This window comes from Tachysurus fulvidraco, chromosome 10, assembly GCF_022655615.1.
Source record: "Tachysurus fulvidraco isolate hzauxx_2018 chromosome 10, HZAU_PFXX_2.0, whole genome shotgun sequence".
Taxonomy (NCBI): Eukaryota; Metazoa; Chordata; class Actinopteri; order Siluriformes; family Bagridae; genus Tachysurus; species Tachysurus fulvidraco.
The window spans coordinates 6,514,311-6,535,362 of NC_062527.1; the positions used below are offsets into that span (position 1 = coordinate 6,514,311).

Sequence of the window (21,052 nt, forward strand, 5' to 3'; positions counted from 1 at the left end):
TATTATTGATGAATTTTTTTTTTTTTTTTTTATTTTGTCTAGTTTTGACAGAAGAAAAAAATGTACAGTGGCTAAAAAGTCTACACACCCCAATTAAAATGGCTATTAAAGTCTTTGTGTTGTAAAAAAACTAAGACTAAGACTAATTAAAACTAAGATAAACATTTTCCACTTTTAGTGTAATGTTAAAAAAATAACTTAACCACCTGGTAAATTGTGTTATGGTCTGATGAGAGCATGGTAGAATGTTTTGGGGCAATTCTAAAATAAGTACTACTACTACTACTACTACTACTACTAATAATAATAATAATAATAATAATAATAATAATGATAATAATAATAAGAAGAAGAAGAAGAAGAAGAAGAAGAAGAAGAAAAAACAAGACAGTTTATAACCCAACGAATACCATAGTGAAGCATGGTGCTGGCAGCATCATGTAATGGAATTGCTTCTCTTCAGCTGAGACTGGGCTCTAGTCACGATTAAGTGTTTGGCAGATCTAAACAGTCTGTATACTGCTGTGAACTATCAAAAGGTGCATTTTCAAAAGGTTACACTTAGGGGTGTGTATACTTATGCAGCCAACTTATTATAAGTTGTTTCCTATTTTTTCTTGAAACATTTGTATTTGGTTTCCATTTGAATTTTTTTAGCTGCTAAAGTATATCACATCACATCGAAGTGGGACAGAGCCGACATATATCTCGTTTTCATGTCTTACCAGGGGTGTGTAGACGTTTGTATCTCTCTGGAATACCCTCAAAGTAGCAGCGACGGTTTTTAAGTAATGTATACGACTGTTTTTATCTGGAATCATCAGCCTGCGGAATTATTCACTGTAGAGATTCAATTAGTCACTTCACAATAACTACTGTAAATTGTATTGTGTTCGATAACAATGCTTATTCATCTTATCTTAGTAAATTAGACACGGAAGTCTTGTAATGTAAATACCGCTAAATCAGTCTTTTTTCTGTAAGATCTTATGCTTAATTACATGCTAAGAGTGAAATGGCATGATCGGGAAATATCTGTTGTACATACTGGGGGGTTTGAGCACAAGTATTTAAATGCAGACATATTTTTTTAGTTTACATATCATTTTCACTTTTACCCTGTTGTTTCAGACAGGATGTGTTATGTTTGCTGTTTTCCTGGCAGTGCGTGACTCTAAATATATGCAGTAAAGAGACAGGGCTATGTTGACGAGGCTGTTTCAAAGAGACAATGAACTGTTGCCCGTCTTTGTCTATATACACAGGCGGTGTTTGCTACTGCAGTAATCGGTTGGGATGGTGATGGTACAGTAGGTTGGCAAGAAGAGGTTATATCATGCAGACTTTCATTAGGGCATGATTTAAGGAATCAAGGCTTAATATGACTGCAGCTGTCTCTTTTATATTGAATTGCACTAGATTCATGTAATCTGAGAGAAGGAGAAGAAAAGGAATAATGGCAAGATGAATTAGAATCTAGTTGAGGCAAGAACCCTTGGAAGTGAAGCGTTGACTGTCTGCGTATTTTATCTTAACTAAACAACGCACTGTAATTTCTTTTGCATTGTTTTGTTGAAGCCAGTGTCGACTGAAAAAGTGGAACAAGTGAATAAGTCACAAGTCATAATAATAATGCAATATCCCCAGGCCAAGATTTTGGCTGATATGCTAATGTCAAATAAATTATTCTGCTCTATTTCATAGTTGTTGCTTCTATAAGAAGCAAAGCATCCAAATCTAGAACTTGTCGAATTTATGCACAGATTAGGTCAGATGTGGGCTCAAATATGAGCTGTGTTTTAGCCGGACATCTACTACACTAATGAATATAGAAAACAGCGAGTTATTTGGGATGTGGGAAGAAACTGGAGAACCCAAAGGAAATCCATACAAACCGAAGGAGAATGAGCAGAACACAACTGTCTATGAAACCACCATGGTTGTTTCCCACACCTATTCTGGGTCGCCTTTGCTTGTCTTGCACGTTAAGAAAACTGAATTTTCCTGAGTTCTAAACAGAGCTGGACTGGATTACTACAACCTGGGTTTCTCAAAAATCTTCTACCACCATTATCCATATCACTTTTCTGTGACCTCAGCTTTCTGAATAACGGTGGAGAAGGACTTGATGAAAGGGCACTCAAGAGGACATGAGGCAGCTTAGATGAGTAATTTTATCTTTAATTAGTTCTAATTCCCTTGTGTTTAACACCCAGCAAATTGCAGGAGCATTGTTGTCGTTTTCTTCCGGCTTATAATTATTGATAGAGTGAGGGTCAGCATTCCCTCATAAGCCTCTTAGCAAGAGTATGAAAGGGTTGTAAAGGAGGTCCTCAGAACAGATGAGAGACGAGGATGATCTGCAGCTGCCGCCTCGTTCTTATTCTCTCATTCTGCCTTTTCTTTCTCTTCCTGTCAGATCGTCAGTAAGTACCCGGCAGTGTGGAACAATAACCTGTTCCAGGACAGTTCATTGGTCTAATTAAGGCCTCTTCTCTCCCCAGCCACACTCAAAGTGAAGCCATTCAACTCCTCTGGCCTTGCCCTCTTCCTGGTAGCCCGGAGATGGAAAAGGATGTGAAAGGGAAGAATACAAATGAAAGGCTTGAGCCCTGTCCAGGGAGATAGAATAGCCCACAGTGATCAATAGCATTAGGCAGTTCCAGGGAAGAACACACACGGGCTTCAGAGACAGATTGAGCTTCCAGTGTCAGATCAAGGGTGCAGCTGTTCCTGTGCAAATTAAAAGTGCATCGTCTTCTCAGAATAAAAAAAAAAGTTTCTTTTATTTAACGGTCATTTAGATGATACTTTAACTTTGGTATGTTCTGGTATTATAGTTTACTAAGGATCCCTCAGCGCGTACTCTGGTATTAAGTTGCCAGCCCAGTGCCATACTCATACCTGTGTTCGTACAAGATGCCTCAATACCTGGTGATATTATGATAGAGAAGCTTTTATTTGTCACATATACATGCTTTTCTTCTCAGATCCTTGATCAGACTTTGGGGTCAGAGTATAGGGTCAGCTATGATACAGCACTCCTGGAGCGGAGAGGGTTAAGGGCCTAATTTAAGGGCCCAACATTGGTAGTTTGGTGGTGCTGGGGCTTCAACATTTCTGATTAGCAACCCAGAGCCTTAGCTCTTCCCTTCAGTTCATCTCAAAAGCCAACAAATGGATTGGTTTGTTGAGTCCATGTTGAGCACTGAATGTCTCACTCCACAGTGAGTGTTAATGTGAAGCTTATATAAAAGTAGACACTCAGGACTTTATGTATTTGTACAGTATATATTTCTGTTTTTCCCAACACGACTATATTTCTATATTTCTATGGATGATTATCTCCATAGAAATGTAATGATATCAAACCCATTTCTGCTCTCTGAGATGCCTCAGGTGCTTCTTCATAAGCTGTTCAAATTTTAATGCAAAAGTTAAAATAAATTCTATGTAATAGCAAGTTGCTCCGTTTCTTTATTGATTAGAGATCGCTTATGTTTTCTGTTGGCTCTCCATACTCAGGGTTAGATCTCAAAGATAACACAAATATCGCTGGGACACAAAACAAAAGTAACTGCTACCAAAAGCATATACTGTATATCAGCTCAGAAAGTTGAGATTAAACTCACATTGTTTGTAATAACTTCCTCATCAGCTAATACTGCAGCACTGTCCTTATTCTAGTCAGTATAGTCTTCCTCTTGCCTCTTTTTCTCATTCCATCTTAGCATGCAGTCTTTTATAGGCAAATGTAATAATTTATTGCCATTTCCTTTTTTAGAGCGAGCACTTATGAAAAATAGTTTTTCCAACCCGCTGCGTCAGAGGGGATAAATTTTAAATGAGTAAACAGTATTGACTTTGCTGAGGCACTTTTATATCATTCGAGACGCACTAAATTCTACAGCCATGAATCAGCAACTGGTTTGCAAATTGCTAGTGTTTTTTCCTCTACCATTTTGGCCAAGGATCAAAATTGAATCTTAAATTTTGTTCTCTGTTAGCCATTCCTCTGAAGGAGAAAGGAACGATAGATGAAAAGTCAGTCACCCCGATTGCTGGTTATTTAGTAAGTGCAAATGATGGACGGAGAAATAAAACGGTACACGGGTCGTTTTGTAGTGTTTCGCCTCCCGTTAGAACAACTGGAGCAGTGCAGCATCCTGCTCTAATAGGATTGTAGCTGTAGATCATCTCCCATCTTGCTGACAGCAGCAGGATTTAATCTGTCGAGTGATGTGCTACAGCGTTCGGATCCTGTGCCCTCATTTTTAAAGGTGCGTGTGCACAGACTAACAGAAGCGTTTAAAGAGTACCTGAAAACCAGACTTGAGTAAAAGTACAAATACCTTACTGCAAAAATGACTCAATTACAAGTCACCAATTCCAATACAACTTAAGTGAAAGTCTAAAAAAAAGTCTTTCCAATTTTAACAGCACGAGTATTTTACTCATGCTGAATATAGGCTCAAAGATGCACTAGACCTTAACACTAAGAGATACTGTCAGTAAAAAAAGAAGGAACAGATCATTTGTGAGGTTTTATTACCTATAATAGTAATGAAATTAAACACCTTAATATTTCATTGAATCTACATCAGCCTTGTAAACACCGCGGAACGAAACATGGGTTTAACAAGTCAGTCTCAGTCAAACTCATTCATTCATTTTCTACCGCTTTTCCGAACTACCTCGGGTCATGGGGAGCCTGTGCCTATCTCAGGCGTCATCGGGCATCATGGCGGGATACACCCTGGATACACCCTGGCACACACACTCACTCTCATTCACTCACACAATTTTCCAGAGATGCCAATCAACCTACCATGCATGTCTTTGGACTGGGGGAGGAAACCGGAGTACCCGGAGGAAACCCCCGAGGCACAAGGAGAACATGCAAACTCCACACACACAAGGCGGAGGCGGGAATCGAACCCCCAACCCTGGAGGTGTGAGGCGAACGTGCTACCCGCTAAGCCACCGTGACCCCACACAGTCAAACTCAGGTGTTCAAAAAAAGGCATGAAACAATTGTTTCAAAAAAATGTATGTCATTCTTTTTAGTACAAAAACTAATATACAAGTACAAAAAAACTAGTATAAATAAATCAATAAAATAATTTTAAAGCAATCTTAAGATATAATAAGTTATATTAAATATTAAGAGCTGATATGATTTAGCCCTCAGTCTCAGAGAGTGGGAACAAAAGCTGGTTCTCAAAGTTCTTGGAATTTATTCTAGTGCTTTTTGGATTAAAAATAAGACCAGCTGTGCTGAAAAGCTGTTCACAGGCAGCAGACACGGGTAACGGTGTGTTGAGCTTTAAAGATAGCTACGGCAGAAGTGGGAATGTTTTCAGGACACCCATGTCATCACCAGCACATGACAGATAGCCTTCAAGCACCGTTGGGCCTCGTTGTAACTGGATGACTTCAATGGCTTGAAGAAATCCTCTTAATCTGTGAGGTCTCCTCCATATTTCCCTTTATGAAGTCAAGACCTACAATAAAATACACATTTAGTAATGTTTCTGCAACAATTAGAACATCATGTCATGCCACGTTGCACTGGCTTTTGTCATTTCAGTAACTGTAGTAACTTTCGGTATCGATGACAAACACCAAAGTTATGGTAATTAACATTATGTCAATGATACTATTGTGAAATCAAACATTGATTCATGCATTCATTTTCTACCGCTTATCCGAACTTCTCGGGTCACGGGGAGCCTGTGCCTCATCTCAGGCGTCATCGGGCATCGAGGCAGGATACACCCTTGACGGAGTGCCAACCCATCGCAGGGCACACACACACACTCTCTACCATCAAACATGGTCTGTATAAATGTAATAGTAATAAAAAAAATACATTTAATTACCGTTAAATAGTCTCTTACCTCAAAGTGTTTCTTCAAATTTGACGATGAATTGTTAAAAGCGCTTATTTGCGTGGTTCGTATCAAACGAAGTAGACAGTGCAGCCTGTAAGAATCATTCTTCATTCCAGCAAATGAAAACTAATGACATCTCTTTGTTGATTAAACCTTGAAAAACTACAAATTCTTAAAGCTTGAGTTTCTACTTTCATATAATCCAGTAAGCAACACTGTGAAGTTGGACATGACTAAGACATTTGGGACATTTTAGCCTCTGGGAGAAATAATTAAAAATGAAAAACAACGAGTAATTGGATAAATCGTAGCCGTTTGCGAGGATTATTGGTGCTGTTTAACCGAGGTAAAGGAAAAACAGAACATCAGCAAAACAGAAAATCAGTCATTGGTGTTATAGTTAAATATCAAAACACTCAGATATCGTCTACTTCTTTTTATCCAGTTTGAGACACTAGACGTTCCTGTAATTGTTTGATCAGTAAAGCTGTCTTCTTCAAATATGTAGATTTATCATGACCATTCAATTTATTTTTTATTTACCACTTCACCATAAATGGGAGCATTAATTGTTTTTATTTTTATTATTGACTTTCCTACTCAAAAGCAAAGAAACCGATTTAAACATATACTGTAGCCTGATCCATTATGTAGTCATAGACTGAAACATACCACAACCATAATATCAATAAGGGCAATATCTAACTGTGTACTAGCTTTAGCTTGGAATCTTGTGTAAGTTAGTTTAGGTGCAGTGTAATCTGGCACCTGATCATTTATTGATTGATTGATTCATTCATTTTCTACCGCTTATCCGAACTTCTCGGGTCACGGGGAGCCTGTGCCATTCTCAGGCGTCATCGGGCATCAAGACAGGATACACCCTGGACACTCCATCACAGGGCACACACACACTCTCATAAACTCACACACTACGGACAATTTTCCAGAGATGCCAATCAACCTACCATGCATCTCATTGGACCGGGGGAGGAAACCGGAGTACCCGGAGGAAACCCCCGAGGCACGGGGAGAACATGCAAACTCCACACACACAAGGCAGAGACAGGAATCGAACCCCCAACCCTGAAGGTGTGAGGCGAACGTGCTAACCACTAAGCCACCGTGCCCCTTCTCATTGATTCAGCGAAGCCTAAGTGTTGTTAGAATGAATGATGGTGAGGAACAAATCACCAACAGAGTGTTTCTGAAGACATCTACGACACCTTCCACTCCACAATGTCTTCCATTTGACAGGTTCTTAATTCTTCACTCTTTCTTCTATCCATAACAGCACTTACTTCCTTCAGAGTCATCTGCTTATTGTATAATAAAACCATGTTATCCTTTGACATCGGGGTATGTTCGGGTTAGCCATCCGTTTATGTTCAGATTCCCAAAAAAACACATATTTTTTATCTGTATCAGTGGTCCACAGACATAAATGACGAGATCTAGCACGTCACTGACACGTAATACACGCCTGAGTAAAAACTCCTACACTGCTTTGTGTGTTTAGTTCCTGTGACTAATTCTGGAGAGATAATTCAGATATCAACCCTTCCTTGAATGCCTTTTGCTTTACAAGATGGCTTTTTTTTTCTTTTAAGAGTATAACCATACAAATAATTTGGTATGTGTGCATGACTTTTCTTTTCAATATATATGTACTCTTGTATAGTTGGAAGTCATAATGTGCATATGCAGTTTATTATACTATTCATTCTATTGGTCTCTCTCTCTCACACACACACACACACACACACACACACGTAGAAGGTGATTATCTCACAGGAATGTCGAGGACGTCCGATTGTTCCATTGTTGCTAGATTTTAAACCAGACTTTTGGATTTGCTTCTCACTAGATGTGAAAGATGGCCAAACAGCACTTTTTGTTTTATACTACGGTACGTAAAAGCCTATCAGCTCCTAATGTTAAAGTGAGTACAACATCAGCAGGAGAAAAAGACACCAAAAAATGTTTTTTCTTTATAGGGACAGTAAATTATTATCATCACGTAACTTTTGCTAATGTTAGGAATACTTGCATCTGAAATCAAATTTCCAGATGTTCCCGATCATAGCTATCTAACTAGAATATACCGGCATGACCGACGTGTATTAAGGCAGTGGATTATCAAATAGAATTACATTGATGTAGACGTCTGGTTGATCCAAAGACACAATTACATTGATGTAGACGTATATATATATATATATATATATATATATATATATATATATATATATATATATATATATATATATATATATATATATTTGGATGCAGAATTTTGCTATTTTATTTTATTATACTTTTACCTGAATATAATATCATTTGGTTTATTCCTCATATCGTCTCAAGGAATTTTTCCTTTCCATCGTCACCTCTGGCTTGCTCATTGGGGATAAATGAAAATAAAAAAATATAAATAATTGATTGAATATTTAGATTTCTGTAAAACAGTTTTTACAGCATTGTCCACTGTTACAATGCTATATAAAAATGTAATTGAATTGGTGTTCATAGAGCTTCATGTAAAATGTTACCTCGTTTTTATTCATGTGGAATGATGGATTAATGGATAAAAAGTCATTTTAGCCCTGTATTGCAAGATATTATAAAATAAAATAAAATAAAATAAAATAAAACAGAATCTTCTTCCTCAGAAGAGAAGAAAGACAAACTCCCTTAAAATAGGCTGCTTCACACAGTGTGCTTATGCGTATGGCCTCTCTGAAAGGTGCCAAAGGACTTTTTTTTCTTTTTCAGTCCTCCACAAAATGAGACATCACACATGTATTCATCCTGTGAAGCCTATGAAGCCTCGCAGAGTCACGAAAAGAATGAGGCAGGATGACATTTGAGGCAGTGATTCTCTTCTAAGCCTTACTCTTTATTGGATGTTTGCCAGTTTACCATTTGTGCCAGTTGAGAAGATGACATGGAGGTCAAAAACGTTCTGTGAAAAGACAGGGAGAAAGGAAAGAATATTAATCATCAAGTCCAGATTGTGTGTGTGTGTGTGTGTGTGTGTGTGTGTGTGTGTGTGTGTGTGTGTGTGTGTGTGTGTGTGTGTGTGTGTGTGTGTGTGTGTGTGTGTGTGTGTGTGTGTGTGTGTGTGTGTGTGTGTGTGTGTGTGTCTGTGTCTGTGTGTGTGTGTTGATAAGGTTTAGTATGTATATAAAGCAGTTGGCCTCTGTTGAAACTCTGCACCTTGTTGCAAACAGCAGCTCCTGGCTGGGGATTAAAGGCTGTCCCATCTGTCCAGCAACAGCTCTGCTTTAAACTGCTGCACATCACACTGCATTCAATCATCCCACCAGGGTCTCGTCTCAATCACAGAGACACCTGCAGTCACCTTTATACTCACTTCAGAATGTACAAGATACACACATAGTTTACAGATTTCGCACATGTTACTACGGTACAGTACAACAACCTAAACTCAAACAGCAATAAGAGCTGGCCTTATTAACAAACAGAGCAGGGGCAGGAATAGTAGAAGTTAGAGTATATTTCCTACATGTGGCAATGAGAAAATGAGTAAGATGTACTGTATATTTTCTTTTTTCCCCCCCGATTAAAAATTTGCCTACAAACATTGCCACTTTAATTGTAATGGAGGCATAGCAGAGGTGTAAAGGTACATCCCTGCTGGGTCACAGTACCAGGCGGTGTAATGTTCTCCCTGCTCTAAGTGATGATTCAACTCATAAAGGGCACTATATTTAGGTGACTAGTTCATTCAGCAGGATACAGGTGACAACAAGGGCAAACGTCTGAAATAGTTTTTCTTCAAAAGCTTCCTTCCTGTTTGAGGCCTATTTAAAGAGTATTCTAGAATACAAATGAGTAACAAGTAGGAGTAGACGTGGTGGTGGTGGTGGTGGTGCTGATGGTTGTGTCGGCGTCTACGTCGACGACCCCGGTGCCAAGTTCGACTTTGTTTTTCAAACGTTTAAAAATGGTCTGTCAGCTAGATTGGAAATAAAAGGGAATTACAAGGGAAGAGTGCAGAACTAAACACAAACTGAGAATGGATTCTTTCTGATAATAGGGTTGGGTCACAAAGGGAGAAAAGATGGAATGATGAAATATGAAGGAGATAAAGGACGGTAGGTGTTGAATTGAATTTGTCAATCTTACGCGGGCTGCGTATGAGCACCACACGAGGGACGGAGATTCAAAGCAATGCAAATGAAAAATGATGTAAAACGCTAGAAGGATTAGGGCTTGTGAGCAGTGTGAGTGAAACTGTCATGGCTTACGTGCTTAACTTTTAGCACTAATGGCAGTGACAGCAGTCTTAGAGGGATTTCTGAGCAGATCATACATATTTAGCTAGAGCATTTAAGAGGGATTGTCACTTTTGTTTTCTCACAGATGGCGCATTTTAGTTCTTTTGGATTAACATAAACAGCATGCTTTGCAGTAGAATCTCTGATGTACGATTTTTGGGGATAAATTTCAACCAGTCAGCCAAGTGATTTAGGTATTTTTGGTATCATTAGCATGTGCCCATACAGTTGTCTTAGTACTAATGTTTAATGATTGATTGGCATCGGTCAGTGGGCCAAGTGCCCACAGTATTTGGCCAGTCTTTCTGTCAACATATTATCTCTCTTCCTTTACTCATTTTGTGAATGCCAGGACCAGCAAAACATCTGTCACAGTAAAAAAGTAAAGGTTGCCGGTGTCAGGACTTTTGGGTATGTTGCGATAACATTTGCTACAATTCAGTGGCCTTATTATTGTGCATAAGGTGCTTATGTGTTTTAAAGGTTCTGTGTATAGTGCGTGATAGCTCATGATATAAAAAAAAAAATAAGCCACGTAAAAAGTCATTTTTTGCTGTCTTTTTTTTTTTTTTTCCTTCACACTACTGACTGCAATCCACTTCTGTTCATCTGTGGTGATTAAATATCTAGCAGCTTTTTTTTAAAAAGATAATATTAGTGAAATCACTGTATCTTTGTTACGGAAATCAGACACAGGATGTAGGTTATTTTTTTGAAGTACAAGTAATAATAAACATGTTTGCCTTACTTGATAATATTTCTTTGGTTTGCTACTAAAGAGAAAATACTTGTAGAAGCCAGTGAAAGTGGAACACGGTGTAATAGAGAGTCTGACATTAACGTAAATGCACTCTTGCGGTGTATGAGATCGGTCACACTGACGCGGTAACATTCGGTTCTCACTCACAGCACGCACCAGCGTACCAAGAACTCACTAAAGAATTAAAGAAAGCCAGCACGCTTCTAATGTTCTTCGCAGGTCAATTGCAGTTTCCATTTCCTCTGCCCTGTAAAGTATGAAGTATATTGACATATTTTGCTTTGCATGTTATGGTGTAATTTGCATTCTCATGTGACATTCCATTAGAAAGAACAATAACGGTGTATAACCTGTGAAGTATTTTACTTAAAGCTGTGCTGTGTATAAATATTTAATACGGTATATGAATAATAAAGCCCTTAAATTGGCAGATTAATCACTTCGGCTACAGATGATGTCTATAGCCAGGTGTCTGCAGCTGTACAAGTTATGTGCTGCAGTGACACATTTATCACCCCAAGCATTTTTGTCTTTGACTGTTCTTTCTTCTTTATTTCTAAGCTGATGCAGTGGTGATGATGCAGATGGTAGTCCATACAGTACATGCAGCCTCACACTGCGTGGATTAGATCATTAATTACTCTCGGACGTTGCTGGTAATAGAAGCAGTGCTTATCATACAATACCATTGTTTTATATTAAGCTGAGCACTGTTCTTGTTACAGAGATGGTGGGGGCACAAATAATCTGGGATACAGTAGTATTTTGAAATTTTTTGCTTTGCACTGTTCCTGTCATAATATGTTGTAATAGTCATGAAATATTCTCATTCTTTATACGACAACTGTACGAAGAAAGCCTTTAGACAGAATTGACGATGAATCCAAACATGCCAACCATCACTATTATGCACACATACACTTTTATGCTTCAGTTCCTACCTCCTGCTTTTCCTGCCCACCACGTCTTAATGAACATGTCAGTGAAATGTAAAAAAAATTGTTTCATGAGTCATACATCATCTGAGGATTTTCAAAACAAAATACTATAGAATCAGTTTGTATATCCTGATTATTATTTATTTATCATTATATTTACACTATGAAGTATTCTTGATGTATAACTTACAAAAATTAGCAAAATTGCATTTTGCAATCGATATTAAACACATCTAGTCACAATTTATATATATATATATATATATATATATATCTATATAGATAGATAGATAGATAGATAGATAGATAGATAGATAGATAGATAGATAGATAGATAGATAGATAGATAATACCACTAATTTCCTTTGCAAGATTATGCTAAATAGTCCTCTTTTTTGTGCAGGTAACCGGTAGGATGGTGGCAGTGGAAGTAAGTGGGCACAGCTACCTGGTGGCATGCTGGCAGCCCATCCTAATTCTAATGCTTGCCACTGTGCTCTCTGGATCTACCACCGGCTGCCCATCCCGGTGTGAATGCAATGCCCAGGAGCGTGCTGTTGTGTGCCACCGCAAAAAGTTGATGTCAATTCCTGAGGGTATTCCATCTGAGACAAGATTCCTAGACCTCAGTAAGAACCGCATTAAAACAATTAACCCAGACGAGTTCTCTGGGTTTCCCAACTTGGAGGAGCTGGAGTTGAATGAAAACACCATATCCACTATTGAACCTGGGGCCTTTAACAACCTGTATGGACTTCGGACTCTTGGGCTGCGCAGCAATAAGCTTAAACTTATTCAACTAGGTGTATTCACTGGCCTCAGTAACCTTACCAAGCTTGATATCAGTGAGAATAAAATAGTTATCCTGCTAGATTACATGTTCCAGGATCTCTACAACCTACACTCTCTGGAAGTGGGTGACAATGATCTGGTGTTTATAGCCCACCGAGCATTCCATGGCCTCGACAGCCTGGAACATCTGACACTGGAAAAGTGCAACCTTACCTTTGTTCCCACAGAGGCCTTCACTCATTTGCATAGCCTCAACACTTTGTGTCTGCGCAACCTCAACATTAACAGCATCAGAGATTATTCCTTCAAACGCCTTTCCCGTCTGAAAGTTCTGGAGATCGCTAATTGGCCATACCTGGACACGATGACTACTAACTGTTTGTACGGTTTGAATCTTACATCCTTATCAATCACCAATGCCAATTTAACTTCGATCCCATACGTGGCGCTCCGGCACCTGGTTTACCTACGATTCTTAAATATGTCTTACAACCCCATTGCAGTCATTGAAGGGAACAAGCTTCATGACCTGCTCAGACTTCAGGAGTTTCACTTGGTCGGTGGAAGACTGGCCATAATAGAGCCATACTCATTTAGAGGTCTCAACTATCTAAAGATCCTGAATGTGTCAGGGAATGCTCTAACTACCTTGGAAGAATCGGTTTTTCACTCAGTGGGGAACCTTGAAACACTGGTGCTATATGACAACCCTCTGGCATGTGACTGTAGGCTTCTCTGGGTGTTCCGTCGGAGATGGAGGCTCAATTTCAACCGCCAGCAACCCACATGCACCTCACCGGAGTTCGTCCAGGGAAAAGAGTTCAAAGATTTCCCTGACATCTTACAGCCTAATTACTTCACATGTCGCAAATCAAGAATCCGGGACCGCAAAGCACAGCAGATGTATGTGGATGAAGGAACTACTGTGCATTTTGCATGCCAGGCAGATGGCGATCCAGCCCCGGTTATCATGTGGCTTTCTCCTCAAAAACAGTTCATTACCCCCAAAACAATAGGAAGACTCACCATGTTCCCTGATGGTACTTTAGAGGTGCGCTACGCTCAGATCCAAGATAATGGGACGTATGTATGTATTGCAAGTAATGCAGGTGGAAATGACAGTGCTCTTGCTCACCTTCATGTCCACAGCTACTCTCCTGACTGGCCCAACCAGCTCAACAAGACCTTTGCTTTCATTTCTAACCAGCCCAGCGACAGCGGAGCCAATGGGACGAAAGCTACTGTTCCTTTCCCCTTCGACATCAAGACTCTTATCATTGCCACCACTATGGGATTCATCTCCTTCCTTGGTGTCGTATTATTCTGTTTAGTACTGCTGTTTCTGTGGAGCCGGGGTAAAGGTAACACCAAACACAACATCGAGATCGAGTATGTACCACGTAAATCAGATGCAGGACTAAGCAGTGGTACTGCTGATGCACCCCGCAAATTTAATATGAAAATGATTTAATCCATGCAAGGAGTGTTAAATACACAGTAAACACTAAATGAGTACTTGTGAGTAAAATATCAAACTTATCCTGATTAACCAGTGGATCCTGCAACTTTCTTATAGAGGAAGTGTTTCTGATGTTGTGTGTTTGATGTTGAAAATGGGAGGAGAAAACTACTGCATTTCTCTGTGATGACTTTTTCTGCTTGGCCTTCAGGGACCATTTCGTGAAAGACAATTTTCTTGTAAAACATCCAACTGGAATTTTATGGGCAAAAAGGAAAAAGACTAACGAACCCTTCTCGATGTCCGTGTGAACCGCCAAAACACAAAAGACCATTGTCCTCCTTTGCTGTCCTTTTTGCCTGCATTATGTGTTACTGTATGGTTTATTTTTAACATTCAAACTGAGAATGTTTTATCATACAGAAGCAGCAGACATTTTTGGGTTGAAAAGCACATTAACGAGTTCAATGCTATGCTAAATATGTCATTTGTTTCAGAGGATCACTGCCACACTCCTTGAATACTGTTGGTATCCAAGTCAAACACTGCACTACAGATCACATTCATCGTACAGAGCATTTTTAAGACAATAGTGTCTTGAAAACACCTTCTAGGTTCAGAGAATTACATTTTACTTTAATTTTAAACTTTTTTTTATTTACATTTTTACTCATGTGCAGAGACACAAGAAAACACAGCTACAGGTATGTATCTAGTTCGTTTTGAGAATACAAAATTAACGTTTTAAACCATTGATAAGTCTTACAACCTTTAGCCAATTGAAATTTTAAATTTTAACACAACATGGTTCCCAAGGAGGATGCATTCATCTCTCACATGAGTGCTTTCAGGACCTACAGCCTTTAAAGATGCCAGATGTGGTGGCAAAAGGTTTCATTTTCAGCTCTGTAAGGTAAAATCAAAACGTACAGATTCAACACAGTACAAAGTAGGTATTCAATCAATTCAACCTTTACGACTGAAGATTTTTTTTTTAAGTGATATATCAGTTTGAGTGAGCAAAAGTGTATTATGTTAAGTTCCTTAATTTGATGTATTGGCAAAGTTCTTGCAGCATTCTTGTACACCTCTTTAATACTGTGTCACAGGCTATAAAAACCAATATATAAGGCTCCGATACGCTAATGGCTGCCATGCAAATTACAGAGAAGTGCATGAATTACAGGATAGTATACTGTACCTTACCTTTCCCCAACAGTTGGACAGGATACCGATATAGAAATAGTTTATTCGCAGGGTACGTACATGGGACATTTCTAACACATTCATAAGCACTTCGAGCATAAACCATGATAAATTTTTATGCCAAAAGTCAAATAAAAACCTTTTTACTCTAAGGTAACATCAGATGATTTATGGGATCGTAAAGGAAACCGAGAAGACTGAAACACAGCATTCATTTTTAAACACACATTCTTGACAGTTATAAAAGTCATACGAACCCTAACAATGCTTAGAGTACATGTTACAAATGAGAATTTGATTACCACTTTAATTTAAGAATATGAAAATCATTCATTTTGCTGCCATATGGGAATCGGTAAGTCAGTGAAGTTACAGAGCCCCTAAGGGGACATGGTAATTGGAAAAAAAATAGGAAGATGGGAAAAAAAAAATCATGGCAGTGCTTTGCTGTTTACTTGGAAAAATTTGGGTTCTCGTGCAAAACTTTTCCGTCCTGCCGTCATCGAATTTGTACAAACAGTGCTTCTAGTTTAATTTCTTACTGGCTGCGGGACTAAGGTTAAGGAAATCGCTCCTCCGAAAAGCAGGATTAATGTAGTCACATAAGGGAGCATTTAATTGAGGACAGCTTTAATGATTTTTGGTAGACAGTGATAGGCTTCTTTGAGAGGTTCTTTCTCAATCTGCACACAATTCAGTGTAAGTGAAAACACAGAAGCAGTAGATATTTAGCAGGTAAATCTGTTTGTACTTACAGATTTAAGATAAAAGGCACTTTAACAAAAAGTCTTACGGCTGCCTTCTGTTCTGCTGATTGCACTCTGTAGCTCAGCGCTAACCGAATGCTAATAGTTAGCTACTAGATACCTATTTGTTGTTGACTAGTAGCACTCAAATAATGCCTCATGTTGACTATTTAGACACTTAGCAGTGAGTTTATTAAAAAAAAAAAAAAAGGCAATATAATCTTATCTATGATAGTTATACAGTAAAGTCTTAACTATGAGAAGTAACAGGAAAAGGTTTTTATAACATTATGTTGTTTCAGTTTGTATTAGAAAAGAACTTTCTGTGTTCGTTCTACAATCACAGACATGATTTGTCATGGTGGAAAGAAATATTTTACACTATGACTAATGCATTCATGTGGTCGCAGTCTCGATGACTAGCTATGCCGATGACTGTGGAATATGTAAGTGACTAAGTAAACTCTGACATGTCTGTGATGAGCCGTAGCATTTTTACTTCTCTTGGCGTCTCATAGCCTTACTCATCTTAATTTGATTGAATCGATTTACAAAAATCTGCAGTAATCGGTGAGACTACCAAAAAAATACAGTTCTACTTGGACCAACACTGACAGTTTAGCTTCTGTCCATCTTTGGTAATAGTAGCTTACTGAATTGTTTTCTAAGGCATGGACTACAGGTAAAGAACAAATACATTAAATAAATCTTATAAATACGATTTGCACTTTTAAATAAAAGATACAAAAGCCTATAAATCATAGTATTGTGGACAGTTTGCAATCCGTGGCCTGTTCTATGGATATTACATGCAAGCGTTAAACTTTTCATTGGGAACAACAGTGATGGTACTGTAGTATCTCATAATTCACTGTCTGGTGACAAAATAAATCAAACACAGAATAGCAACATTAATGAATGAGGGTCATTATGTTTGTTTGCACATAGAAATGAAGAAATCAATGCTTATTCTGAGTATGTAGTGTCGTGCAAAACGTTTAGCTAACCGAATGTGGAACTAACAAAATTCAAGGAGATTTTATTGTGTTACGGTTATATGATTCATTTACCCTTCGTTATCTTTGACTATGATATAACCAGCAGGTCTTACAAAAGTTGGTATATATGCTATGTTAGAGCTTGAAGTTCCAGATAGAGACCAGTTCTATTTTGGCAAATGCTAATGCCATTTTATTTTACGTTTACCGAAACTTTAAGTCTCCTGGTTACTATTTTTGGATTAAAATCTCTACAATTTCATCATTGCAGCAGGTAAGTTACTGAATGAGTGTGTATCGGTAAGCATTAGGTTTATAAAAGTTAATGTGCTTGACAACCCTGATGTTCATGTTGCCTGTAATTACTTGTCTTATAATCCAAAACTGACTGATTGGTTTAAAAAAAAAAAAAAGTTTAGAGTTAAATTGATCACTATTTGAATAAATATGTCCAAAATAGTCCCAAACAAGTTTTTTTTCATATGACTTGTAAAAATGAAATCCTGTTCCTTGATAATATGAGTTGCACAATAATTTAAAGAGCGGATGATGAAATGATACTGATTGTGATTTTGGCTTTGCAGAAGCGTATTTGTGTGTGATGTTCTTACCTTAGTGAAAGTCTGTAATGTGGTTGTCGGAGCTTTGTGGATGTGAGGGGGATAAAGCAGGATAGAGTGTCGGTTTATAGACCAAGTGGGTTAAATGCCAGAGCAATTATTTTGTTGCTCTCATGCTGATGGAATGCATGGACGATAGAGGAGCACAGATGGTTCCGCTTGCCAAATTTAAAAGAAAATTCTATTCGCATCCAGGAATGAGATGCTCACACACCTTACCATGCCATTTGTTAATGCTTTTTTTTTTGTTTCAAACCTCCCAACCTACTGTGCTCATCTTGTGCAAACTCCCCTACAGAAAATACCAAGAAAATGCTGTTTACTCATTTCTTTCTACCTACATACCAAGATGTTAAATAATGTGGTCCAAAACATGCTTTTATATTGGGGTAAAAAATTAAATATGAAAAATATGTTCAGATTGTTTTGTGCAATAAAAGGTAATATGCAGTTTTTAATTAACGGTTTGATTGATGTTGAATTGTTGAAATGATGGTATGTTGTATTAAAAAAATGATGGAGTTTTCATAAAAATAACAAAAAAGCCATTTACTGTAATGAGGATTTTAAAAAAAAATCATCAAAAATCATAAAAAAAAAAAAAAAAAAAAAAGACAGGATGTCTAATGAAACAAATTGCATTTTTAACATGTTTATTTTGTTTCTGATCTTTCTAATCAGCTAAGGTTTATTTCAGGGGAATGCATCATGTGTCAAAATTTGACATTCACGTTTGAGTTAATTGAAGTTTTTTTTAAAAATTATTATTATTATTAAATTGCATAAACACAATTTACGCTTCGAACGTAAAATCTATATCTTTCATTAAAAAAAAAAAAAAACATTCACACTTGGCTTGGATCATCCAAAGCTCCTAATTTCAAAAGTCTGAAAGAGCAAATATTGGATTTGGTGCGAATGAGCTGCTAAGTGAGATTGCTAAGTGTCTTACATTCTTGTTAACAGAACTCCCGAAGTTACATTTTTACATATGAACGTGCTATTAATGAAAAATTTGGGGGGTATTTTGATCTTTGCTAAGAGATAGGAGTCAGTTTGATTGTTTTTTCTTTCTTAATTTTCAGGAGACAGCTTGTGTGCGGGCAGTGCAGTTATACAACATGGCTCCCTGCAAAGTGACAATGAGTTCTCACATGTCTGTGCTCAGTGCCTTTAGCTTTTCAAAAAGGGAGCTCGATGTATTACCATCATATACCTACAATACCCACTACATTTTTTATTACACCGTAGCACCACGGTCATTTAAATGTCATCTGCAAGCCGCAGTAAGCTTTTTATAATTGTGTTTTTGAAGGTTCAGCTTAACTATTTAGATTGATACAACCAACATTCTGTAAAAGTAGATGAATTAAGAAAAACCTTATAGTTTAATATCTTCAAAGAATTGTCAGTTAGGACCTAATTCCATGTTATTAAATTAAAAATATATCGTTAAGAAATAAGACAAATAACATGTGAAAATGTAATTATAAAATTATTAAGCTTTTGAGGACCCAGATGATCTTGGTGAATGGGCTTTGGTAAACTTTTAGGTGTATGTCTGGGGACAAGTCAGATAAAGGGCGGTCCTACTGCACTTTGTTGCCTAACTGAACCTAGCCATATAATTTGATAGTTTTATCTTTTTTTTAAAAAATTCATTCATTCATTCATTCATCTTCTAACTTCTCGGGTCACGGGGAGCCTGTGCCTATCTCAGGCGTCATCGGGCATCGAGGCAGGATACACCCTGGACGGAGTGCCAACCCATCACAGGGCACACACACACTCTCATTCACTCACACACTACGGACAATTTTCCAGAGATGCCAAATTAATCATTTTAATTTAAAATGAATAATTTTAATTTAATTGTATTTAATCATGCCTTTTTAACTCACTACGATGCTAAATCAATGAGAACCCTGAGCTTGTTTCTTTGCACCAAGACGGTTCCATCTGGGGTAATAGGAAACAATGACACCCGAAGTGTGTTGCTTATGTCCAGTTTATTCTGTTGTTTTGTTTTGGTCACTGCAGAAATCCCCGCTTCACACAGATAGCATGTCGGAAATGGCAATAGGGATTTAAGTGCTGTGGTGGCAATCTCAGGGTATTCCGCCATGACTTTAATCCAGAACACCAGCAGAGTTTCTAACTTTCTAATGACGTCTGTTTCGTGCTCATTTTTGCTCATTTGTGGGTTAAATTTGAGCAAACACAATATACACGTACACCAAGCACTGTTAAACATGAGAAAGTACCGTGAACAGAGAGAAGGGCGATACACACCTTCTCTCCACCAAAGCTACAACACCACTGCCGCTGACAGCCGCTCAGCTCCAGACGTCTCCTAAACCCGGCCCGACATCATGATATTTTGCGCATGCGCTGTATTGGTGCGGCTTTAGGTGACGTCTCTCAGCTCCCGGGATTAACCTCTGGTCCATGGAAAGTCGCACAAACCCGAGAGAAATACACCACAGTAAATAAAATGGAAATAATTTAGTGTTCCTTGGGCAGCCTGGTACCATTTGGTCCACGGACCGGTACCGGTAGCAAAAAATATTGGCAGAACTATTAACTGTTCACCACTTAATAATAATAATAATAATAATAATAATAATAATAATAATAATAATTGTTGCACAGTGTGCCAAACAGATTTACCTGTTAATCTTAAGAGAGCCTTATGAGTTGCTTGAAACATTTGACCGAAGCTTCAGTGAGAGGCACATTTTAAATCACACCACAAAATGTTGTCTTCTGTGTACTATGTGTACGGAGGGTAAGGAAATTGTTTCTGAAGAGACCATGATCAAATCCTCAGTCATAGATGTAGCTCTAGAAAGGCTGTGTTTGCCAATCATGGTGGTAATCCTAGGGCATGCTTGTATACACCAGAGAGAGGTGAGAGAAAATGCAAACATAAAGAAGGAGGGTTTCTGCTCATGGAGGGTTCTGCAGAGTCATGTACGAGATAGATGGCAAAAATAGTTGAAAAGCAAAATCTTGGAAATTGGAAGAGTTTAGAGAGGCCATAGAAAAAGTTGATTATGTGCTCCAGTGATGATCTAGCAAGGCATTCATCTTCTTAGCAAGTTCACGGGAGTGTTGACCACTACTTAAGGAACTCTTTAATCAGACGTACTTTCTGTTCAGAAAGCAATAAAAGGAAAATTTGTTGTTTTGGATGTCATTTGGCCAGAGATGACGTCAGGCAATGTCGGGGTCATGTGGTTAACACATCCCTTCAGTGTTGCATGGAGATCTAGTGCATTGCCTTTGGACTGAAAAACTAGGATTTTCCATGAAATGTCTGTGCCAGGGTGACG

At 38.1% G+C, this 21,052-nt stretch overlaps 1 protein-coding gene across 4 annotated transcripts in view; it reads left to right on the forward strand.

The window, feature by feature from the left end:
- Positions 1-18,170, forward strand: part of lingo1a (leucine rich repeat and Ig domain containing 1a) — a 115,512-nt gene extending 97,342 nt beyond the window's left edge. For all 4 annotated transcript variants that reach the window (XM_047820123.1, XM_047820120.1, XM_027164041.2 and 1 more), the window contains one exon: positions 12,300-18,170. In XM_047820123.1, the coding sequence (XP_047676079.1) occupies positions 12,312-14,159 (1,848 nt within the window). In that variant the 5' untranslated portion in view covers positions 12,300-12,311 and the 3' untranslated portion in view covers positions 14,160-18,170. The remainder of the gene's footprint in view (positions 1-12,299) is intronic.
- Positions 18,171-21,052: the final 2,882 nt, after the last annotated feature.